At 38.0% G+C, this 10,747-nt stretch overlaps 1 protein-coding gene across 1 annotated transcript; it reads left to right on the top strand.

Annotated features, from left to right (window-relative positions):
- The first annotated feature begins 2,367 nt into the window (after positions 1 to 2,367).
- LOC131151361 (uncharacterized mitochondrial protein AtMg00810-like) lies at positions 2,368 to 9,864 on the top strand. Its single transcript, XM_058102604.1, has 3 exons — positions 2,368 to 2,602; positions 2,746 to 2,800; positions 8,922 to 9,864. The coding sequence occupies exons 1-3, from the start codon at positions 2,368 to 2,370 to the stop codon at positions 9,862 to 9,864; spliced, it is 1,233 nt and encodes a 410-aa protein (XP_057958587.1).
- Positions 9,865 to 10,747: the final 883 nt, after the last annotated feature.

The following is a 10,747-nucleotide window of genomic DNA, read 5'->3' as shown; positions in this document are numbered from 1 at the left end:
TAAGATTTGCCTACTGCACAAGCTACTATAGAAAATTTTCTTGATTATGCTGTAAAAAGTTCGACAATATCAAATTGAGAGTGGTATGTTGAGTGAAAATAGTGAAATTATTTCAAGAAGGGCGTACCTTAAAGTGGGAGAGCTAACACCAAGGACTCAACTTCGAAGTAAGATTCATCATTATCAATATTTCAACACATCCGATGGTAAGAGTAAGTTGGCATACTTTTTATATTGAGGCCCTTACAAAGTTGTTGATTGTCTTTACAAGTCATTTCTTAAAGGGTTAATGTTTTTGGATCTACGTATCAATGGGAAAAGCACTTGTACTATGGTGGATACTAGGGCTACCCATAACTTTGTCTTATAGGCAAAAATGTAGAGATTCAACTTGAACTTGGAGAAAGACTCATGACATATGGAAGTGATTAACTCCACAGCTTAACCTACTTTGGGAGTAACTTGGAAAATGATTATGAAACTTGGACAATGGCCGAGACATGTGAATTTCAAAGCCGTGCCGATGGATGATTTCCAAGTAATACTTGGAATGAAATTCTTAGGGGAGACTAAGGCGGTATTGGTGTTGTTCCTTGGTTCCCTTTATCGAATAGAATATCATCCTCATATGGTGCAAGTAGACACAAAGAAAGGGGATGATGATAAGTTCCTCTTGGCCATGCAACTCAAGAATGAGATAAGAAGCTGTAAAAAGACATATCTTGCCATGTTGGTGGGGAACAAAGTGGTAGGACAATAGCGGGTGCCTACTTCCATTCGAGATGTGCTGGATGAGTACAAAGTTGTAATGTCAGATCAGTTATGTTAGGGATCATACTGAGGATCCTATGCCTTAATTCTAGGAGAACATTATGTATATACTTTCCACTTAGTTGTTCTCTAATAAATATGTAATTGATATGTAATTATTACATACAATCGTTAATTCAATATAAATAAACAATACTCACCACTTTACAAGTATGGTGGTTTTTCATACCTTCTCATGGTATCAAATTAGCCTAAACAATCCAACCTAATCTCTTGTTGGTGCCATTGTTGTAACCCCACCAGCAACCCTACTCTCTTTTTGCCCCAACCTAGAGCTTATGCACCCTCCCAGCAACCCTAATTCTTTTCTTTGTAGCAGCTAAATGTCGCCGCACTATTGTTGCGGCATCCACCTCCTCTTTGCCCAAATTTACCCTCTCAACAACCCTAATCCTTATCGATAGCAACCCAAATCTGCCATACTGTTGTCACGGCCTCAACCCCATCATCGCCCAAACCCTCTTCTTCGCAACAGAAGCGTTATATGGGCTATGCACGCTATGACCACAGCCCTGTTTCCCCATCACTATCTGAGCCTCTCTCTCTCTCTTTCTCTCTTGCAAAGCCATGCGTGTCACCAACTCCTCTACACACAATGCCACAATAGTCCTCTGCGCACAGCATGTCACTAGGCCTTTGACTCTCATCCCTCTGATTCCTCTATTACGAGCCTTCCTCTCCTACCTAAGGTTGTTGTATAGCTGTCATCCTAACGACATAGTCACCAACTCACCACCCATGGCTGTCAAACCCTCCTCCACTCTTATTCCTTTTAACACCCTCGTCCACATTGTTACAATCAAACTTTTTTCTTTCAACTATCTCCTATGGAAGAGTCAATTGCTTCCTTTTTTAGAGAGCCAAGAACTGATCAGCCATGTAGATGGAACTCTTGAGCCCTCACCCCGCTTTGATCCTGTGGACTCTTAGACACCAAACATCAAACATGTGGCCTGGAAAAATAAAGACAAATGTCTCCTTAGCCTTCTATTGTCCTCCCTTACTGAGGAGGCCATGGCTGAAGTCACGGGTCTCTCCATTTCACATGAGGTATGGGTTACCTTTGAGAACACCTTCAGTCATCACTCCAAATCCTGTGAAATTCGTCTTAAGGATGATTTAAAACTAATGAAACGTGACACCGAGTCCATTTTAGAGTACGTCTAAGCCTTCAAACCCCTTTGTGCTCAACTTCATGTAATCGGTCGACCCATTGATGACACAGACAAGGTACACTGGTTCCTCCAAGATCTTGGCTTGAAATTCTTGAGTTTTTCCATGGCACAAATGACTTTGACCCAGTTACCCTATTTTGCTGACTTGGTGCCCAAAGCTGAGGACTTTGAGCTCTTTCAAAAATCATTGAAACCTACTGCCTCGTCCACTATAGTGTTCACTGCTACCCATCACCACCATCTAAAGATGAACTAGAGGTCCAATTTCCCCCGAAATCAACAAGGTCAAATTGATGGCTATGGACGCGGATAGGGGCGCTTCTCCTCTGAGCGATGTTCCTTGCATTGCCAAATATGCTGCATGGATGGTCACTATGTGGATCGATGCAACAAACGATATGATCACCATGGTCATACCTTTGAAGCTCAGCTTACTGAAGCCCTCACCTCATCATGTTCCATCTCTAGAATCTTAGATATAAGAGCTTTAGCCCATATGACTCCAGCTCAATCCAACTTGGATCAGTCCACTTCTCATATGGGTAAAAATTGTGTTATTGTCGAGAATGGTGTGTCCCTACCCATCACCCACACTGGTAAAATTTTCCCTTCCTCTGATTTTCAACTATTAGATGTTATGGTTGTCCCTCACCTTACTAAAAATATGTTGTCCATTAGTAAATTAACGTCTTATTTCCCATTATTAGTTACATTTACTAATAATCTTTTTACTGTTCAGAATCGCCAAACAGGAAGGATGGTGGAAAACCGGTAAATGAGATGGTGGCTTATATGTACTAGAGCGCAAAAATTCCGCTTTTGTTTCTATCCTCCAAATAAATCTCTTCATGCTTCGTATGATTTATGGCATGCTCACCTTGGACATGTGAATCATTATGTTATCTCTCTTTTGAATAAAAAAGGACAGTTTTATTTTACCTTTTTATTGTCATCTCCTTTATTATGTAGTACATGTCAAATTGCGAAGAATCACTGATTGCCTTATACTCGTAATAAACATTGATCATCCAAAGTGTTACATCTTATTCATTGTGATATATTGGGCCCCTCTTCTGTAAAGTCAAATTTGGGTTTTGCATACTATGTTTTATTTTTTGATAATTTTTCTTGTTTCACTTGGTTTTACCCATTGAAATTAAAATCCGACGTTTATAATACTTTTCTTCAATTCCAAAAATTTGTGGAAAATCAACATTCTACTCATATAAAAAATTTTCAAAGTGATGGTGGTGCAGAATTCACTAGAAATTGCTTTAAAGCACACCTTCGTAACTCTAGCATTCATCATCAACTCTTTTGTCCATATACACCTGCCCAAAACGGTCACATTGAAAGGAAACACCGTTATGTAATTAAGACAGGCCTGACCCTTCTTTTCGATTCTCACACTCCTACTTACTTCTAAGTTGACGCTTTTAGCACTACTGCTTGCATCATCAACCTTTGGTTGTCGTGTTTATCCTCACTTATATGATTACATGACTAACAAATTTTTTCCCCATAGTCTTCCTTGCATTTTTATGTGTTACAATTCATTTTACAAAGAGTTTCGTTGTCTTGACCCCATCACCTCTATACTTTATATCACCCAACATGCCCAATATCCCTTCCAACATACTTCCCAGGCCCAACCCATGTCCTCCCTCCACATCTCCAAATTTATGGAACCTAGTATACCCCATACAAACATACCCCCTACCTTCTCCTGCACCACTATCTTGACACATTCCTCAATCTGAATCCACCCTGTGTATTATTTGTTTTGATCTGGTGGATGAGTCTTTGCATACAGCTAATTCTCATGTAGGTACATCTCTATCGCACTTGGATCTCCACCCGGCTTTTCTTGAGCCCAACGCTGAGTTGCTTATCATTATCCACACTCCTATTGCAGCTGCACCATATGGCTCCCATCCTATGCTCATGCGAGCCAAAACCAGTATTTTTAGACTCACCACCTTGCACATCTCGACCTTGTGAAATCCTCTGGCCTTCTTTCTACTCTTCTAGCATCCACTGAGCCAAAAGGATTCAAATTAGTTGCCAAGAATCCTGCTTGTCTTGTCACCATGGATTAAAAGGTTTAAGCCCTGCAAAATAATCGTCCTTGGATTTTGGTTCCACAACCCACCAACACCAACATTGTGGGTTCAAATGGGTGTTTCGAACCGAATACTTACCTAATGGATCTATCGAGCGTCTTAAATCCTGTCTTATTTCCAAGGGCTACACAGAGGTACCTAGTCTTGACTACACTACACCTTTAGTCCTGTTATCAAGGCCACCTGTAGAGACCTGAAGAATTATAGAAATTGAATAATAAAAGAGGGAGAAAAAGGAATTTTCTTAAGGGTTTCTGTAGGGTCTCGTCGACGAACGCAACGCGTTCGTTGACAAATAGACTTATTGGGATCGTCGACGTGGACACATATCTTGTCAATGAGAATTACTGATAGGGGTGTTACAAGGCCTGAAATTCGTTGATGAAGAATAAGTGCTCGTCGTCGAACCTCCTGCTTGCACTCATCGATGAGATGACGTGGCTCATCGACGAGTCTGCATTTTATAAATATGTGGAACCTAGATTTGTGGAGAGGAAAATTTGCATATGGAGCTTCTCTCTCTAGAAGTTCGCCCTCCTCACCTTCTCTCTAACTTTTTGGCTCGATTCTTTGCCGATTCGACAATTAGAGGCTACCACGTCACTCCTAGGAAGATTCTCTTCACATCTGCTGAAGTGATTTGTTGATTTGGCTTACTTGGGAATCGTCCCAAAATTTGGGTAAGTTAGTTACTTTCAGTTTTATTGGATATTTGGAGTTTTTGGATTGAGGAGAATATGTTAGGAAAGATGATACTGAAATTTTGTTGGGGAAATATTAATTTCAGGGTGTTGTGCTGAAAACACCGTAGGTGTAGGTTTTGGGTGTTTTGTGGGCTTCTCAGTAAGTCATGTAAGGGGATAAACTAAGTCAGAATTTTTCATGAAATTATTTATTATTTACAAGATTAAATTTCAAGAAAATACGTATATTATATAATTATGTTTGGGAAATGCTGTTATGAACACGGATATGATTTAAACGTGATTTATCAAAAATTATGATTTTGAAACAGATTTTACATTCAGGAGATTACCTATTTTTGTGTGGCATGAGTTTAAATTTATATGTAAACATGTATATCAGAATAATATGTTTTCCCAGATCAAGTATGTTATGATAGTTTTCAAAGCAGTTATAAGTAATAAAGGAATCATGATTTTATGATTATAATATTAAACAGTATAGAAAATTATGTTCAGTGTAATATGTTATGCTGGCACAGATGGAGTGATTCATCTTATGATATACCTGTGCAGATGTCGTGTAATGACTCGAAAAATAATGGTATTTAAATATTAAAAAGAGAGGAAAATGGAAATAGAACAGAAGGAGGCAGCAGCCTTCGTCGACGAACACTTTGCGTTTGTTAACAATGTTGTATTATGAGCTTGTCGACGAAGGTGTGTTTCGTTGACGAGAGGATACTGAGAAGATATTTAGGCTTCTGAATTTTATCGACGAAGGGGAGAGTTCGTTGACGAATTTCCTCTTGACCTCGTCGATGAGGTGACGTGGCTCGTCGACAAAGCCCCTTGTATAAATAGCCTAAAACTTGGATTTAAATGCATAAAAATCAGAAAATCACTCCCTCTCTATATCCCTACAGTTTCTCTCTCCTTTTTCTTCGATTTCAGCTCTGTCGTTCACCAGATTGACAATCTGAGGCCACCACGACGCTCCTGGAGAAGTTCTCTCCAAATCTGCAGAAGCGAATCATTGGTGGGAGTGAGTTGGAATTCATCTCTGTTTCAAGGTAAGGCTAAATATTTAGAATTTGGTCTTCTCGTAGTTATAGGAAAGGTTATTCATGGAGAAAAACTGAAGTTTAGTTCTGTGAGTTGTTGGTTTTAGGGTGTTGCTCGGGGAACCCTGCATGTGCAGGACGAGTAGGTTTTTAGGGGGGTTTCTGTTCAATATCAAGTAAGGGAATAAACTAAAGCAATAATTTTTTCATGAAAAATTATTATTAATTAGAAGAATTATGTTCAGGAAAACATGTATTATTTTTGTACATTACTGAGAAAATGCATATTTGGGAAAATACTGCTATTATGTTGAAATGTATATATATTAGTATGAAATGCCAGAAACTATGATTTTAGAATGAAATGTATGGTTTATTCAACATTGTGTGGCATGAATATTATTTTACATGAAAAGTATAATGTTATGACAATTTTACGAATAACGCATGTTTTTAGAGATTATGAAATAATGCAGTACATGATGGTTTTTAAAATACATGATAAAGGAATTATTTATTTAGAATGATATGAATGAAATATTTGGCACAAGGCCGTGTTTTACGTATGATTTTGGTGCAAGGCCGTATTTATGAATGTTCAGCGCAAGGCTACAGATATGAAAGAAACTAGCACAATGTCATATGTATGTATGTATGTTATTTCAGAAAATGCTATCAATATATTTATGTTAGACAAGTATATTATCATGTATTATATGTTATCAGAACTTGGATGATAGTTCAGTTCAATTACAGGAGCACGGTACCGTTGCTATACAGATCAGATATCTATGTTCAGACTTGTGCTAACCATCCCACAAAGGGGTGGAAGATGGATAGTCGATGTGGATTTCAGTGTAGAGTTATAGACATCCACCTGGCAGTTCGAACCAGGGTGTGGTGGGCCCATCGTACTTACAGACATTTTTGACTCGGCAGTGGTCTGCCAACCATTGTCAAGTCCCACCTTTGAGCTGCACAACCCGTCATGGGGGGTAATACAAGACATCAGCTAGCTATACATCATGGGTGAATTTTCAGTATTATCAGCTATACTAGACATTTTATGAACTGTATGACTTATTAGAAAATATAAAAGTATATGATTATTCAGTATGTTATGATGAATGTTTTCAGGTATATGAAATGTACTGTATATGTAGAATTACATCAGATATTCATGTTGCCATATAGCTATCTTTAGTTTTTTTTTTTCCCTTATAGAGAAATGTCTCACCCTTGAACATTAATTAATTTTCAAGAAACCCAGAAAGACTAGCAGAGCGAGGCCGTCGTTGAGTCAGTTGAGTTACCCCGTTAGGAGGGTAAGTTTGAACTAGGATCAGGAGATTGTGATATGGGATCTTAGAGTTATTTTGGTTTTTTTGGAAGATTGTATATAAACACAATGTTTTGGGAATATAGTTGACTCTGGTATTATGTATTTTATGGTTTGAGAATGTGATTTATATTTACTATTGCTTAAGTTTCCGCTGTGAATGTCAGGTGTGTACCCGTTACCCATAGGTTTGGGTTGACTTTGTGATTAATTATGTTTTAGTAGATGATAGGAAAGCAGGTCGTTACATGTTGTGATTCATGTTATGTTATGCCGGCACAGATGCCGAGACTCATGTTGGTATAGATGCCTAATCAAGTATGATCAGACAAAATTTATGAAATAGTTACATGATACTTATTATTATGAAATACGAAACAACTATGTTCAGTATATGAAATTTATTATATGATATCAGAACCCGGATGGTATGGTTTAGTTCAATTTCAAGAGCACGGTACCATTGTTGTATATTCAGAATTATGATAGTGCTACCACACGATCAATAGTGTCAGAGATGGCAGTCGATGTGGCTTCAGTGTAGAGTGGAGTAGTCCCCCTAGCAGTCTGGGACCAGGTAGGGGCAGGCCCATCGTACTTACAGACTTATGATTGATTTAGCATGGTCAGCTAGCCATTGCTAGGTCCCGCCTTCGAGTTGCACAACCTAGTCATGTAAAGGTAAGATATGACACTAGCTAACTATCTATCCTAGATGTATTTCAGTATTGTACAGTTATATAAGATGATTTTCATGTTAGTAATTTAGTACGCTATATTATGTTATGAGAAATCATGTTTTATTCAGGTATGATATAAACAGTTTTTACCAGATTTGATGTATATTCTGATATTATATATAACACGAAAACACTTATGTTGCCACACACTGATATTAGTTTATTTCCCTTACTAAGAGGTGTCTCACCTTAGCTTACAAAACATTTCTGGGAATCCGGTTAGACAAGTGGACCGAGCTCCGTGTCACTAGAGGCAGTTCATACTACCCTAGTTGGAGGGTGAGTTGCTGAGTTAGGGTCAGATGGTTTTTGGATTAAGATCCTAGTTCTACCCTTTTGATCTTTTTGGGATGTATGTGTGCGTGTGTGTGTGTGTATATATATATATATATATATATATATATATTTTAGATTAGTAGCACTCTGGTATTGTAACTATTGGATGGTATGTATGTAATTTATATTTTCCGCTGCTTAGGTGTTCGTTGTGCATGATAGGTGTATTCCCGGCACCCATGGGTTCGGGTTGATTTTGCTATATTGGTATTAGGGTTATTATTAAGAATGACATTTATGTATGTGAGGAAAAAAATTAATTGTGGTAAAATAGGCAGGTCATTACACCACCACTGTCTGTGTTGTTCTTTCTCTTGTTGTGACAAACAAATGGCCTCTCTGCCAACTTGATGTCAAAAATTGGTTCCCCAATGACCTTCTCACTAAATATGTTTATATGGAACAACCTCTTGGTTATATTGTCCCTCGCTTCCCCAATAATGTTTGTCAATTGAAGAAAGCTCTCTATGGCCTAATGCAAGCCCCTCACGCCTGATTTCAGCGTTTCAGCTCCTTTCTCAGTCACCTTGGTTTTTATAGCAATCGTGTAGACACATCACTCTTTTGTTTTCATAAGTAATTTGATAAAATATATTTGCTTCTCTATGTTGATGACATCATTATTACAAGCAACAACTCCAAGCTTCTTGACAATTTTACTTGCAAGCTCAATTCTGAGTTTGCTACTAAGGATTTGGGTTCTCTCAGTTACTTCCTTGTTTTTGAAGCTACCTCCACCACTGATGGTCTTCTTATCAGTCAACTAAAATATGCACAGGACATTTTCACACGTGCTCAGTTACTTAATAGCAAACTAGTCCACACTCCAATGGTTGTTTCCCAACACTTGTCCACACATGGTCCTTTGTTTTCGGATCCCATGCTTTATAGATCACTCATTGGTGCTCTTCAATACCTGGCTATCATACATCCTGATATTGCTTATGCTATTCATTATGTCAGTCAATTTCTCCATTCTCCAACTAAAGACCATTTCGTCGCTGTCAAACGTATTCTTCGCTATATTAAGGGCATACTGCATTTTGGCGTCACTTTTCATCCATCTACTGCTCCTGGTGCTTTAGTTGCTTACTCCAATGCATACTGGACAGGATGCTCTGATACTCATTGGTCTACCTTTGGTTATTTTATTTATCTTGGCAATAATTTGGTGTCTTGGAGTGCAAAGAAACAACCTGTTGTTTCTCACTCTAGTTGTGAATCTGAGTATCGTGCCTTGGCTCCCACTACTGCCAAAATTCTTTGGCTCACACATGTCCTTCATGATCTCAAATTCCCTATTCCACAGCAACCTCTTCTACTTTGTGACAACAAGAGTGCAATCTTCTTGAGTTATAATCCCGTCTCTCACAAGCAGTCCAAGCATGTTGAGCTAGACTACCACTTTCTTGGTGAACTTGTTCTTGGTAGCAAGCTTTGCACCCAGTATGTGCCCTCTCATTTGCAAGTTGTCGACATCTTCACCAAAGTGTGTCAAGACCTCTCTTTGCATTCTTCCGATCCAAACTTCATGTACGTTCAAATTCGACACTCAGCTTGCGGGGGGTGTTAAGGATCATATTGAGGATCCTCTGCCTTAATTCTAGGAGAACATTATGTATATAATTTCCTTTTATTTTTTTTCTAATTAATATGTAATTATTACATACAATCCTTAATTCAATGTAAATAAAAAATACTCACCACTTTACAAGTGTGATGGTTTTCTAGACCTTCTAAAGTTATTGCAATACTTTCCACTATGAGGGATGTAAAGCAAAAGAGCGAGTTGCTACCAAAGGTAAAGCCTCCTCTATATGGTTATATTGGATGATGCATCTAGAGTTAGCAAAGTTGGGGAAACATTTTTGAACCAAATAAATCTTAACTCAAATGAAGCAATAAGAATTCAAGAAAAAATAAAGATAAAATAAAATGGTCTGCTATGCAGTCAACTGGTCTCTTCTCTTCCTTTGTTTTTTCACGCATGTGTGAAAATGGTTGGCGCCTTTTGCACACAGTTGATTGTCTTATTTGGTGGTCTATCGATCTAGTGCAAATTTGAGTTTTGAATTCTTTTCTCGTGATTGGTTAGTTGTTGTGGTTGTGCCACATGTCCCAATCGATGCCACATGTCAGGAAATGAGTGGGGACGTTAGTAGTTATTTTTAGTTTAAATTTGAATTTAAAAATCCAAAATTCAAACTTATTTCAGTCTAATTTTGAATGGTCTATAAATAGATCATGCATGATCCATTTTGGGGCATGCTTGGAGGAGATCTTTCATTTCCATTCATAACCATCATTTTCATCATTCATTTCATCTTTTCATCTTTTCATATTTCCATTCCATCCATCATTTCCATAATTCATTTGAGTGAGAGTTATTTTCCATTATAGTTTACATTGGAAAACAATCTTTAGGTTAGTCCTCATGTCTTATTTGATGTTCTTTT

Source organism: Malania oleifera, chromosome 3 (genome assembly GCF_029873635.1).
Source record: "Malania oleifera isolate guangnan ecotype guangnan chromosome 3, ASM2987363v1, whole genome shotgun sequence".
NCBI classification, from domain to species: Eukaryota; Viridiplantae; Streptophyta; class Magnoliopsida; order Santalales; family Ximeniaceae; genus Malania; species Malania oleifera.
This window is presented reverse-complemented; position numbering and strand designations above follow the sequence as displayed.

Coding starts and splice junctions, on each gene's coding strand:
- LOC131151361 (XM_058102604.1), top strand. CDS start 2,368: ATGGATGGTCACTATGTGGATCGATGCAACAAACGATATGATCACCAT. Junction 2,603..2,745: donor CCTACCCATCACCCACACTG/GTAAAATTTTCC, acceptor TTTACTGTTCAG/AATCGCCAAACAGGAAGGAT. Junction 2,801..8,921: donor AATGAGATGGTGGCTTATAT/GTACTAGAGCGC, acceptor CATTATTACAAG/CAACAACTCCAAGCTTCTTG.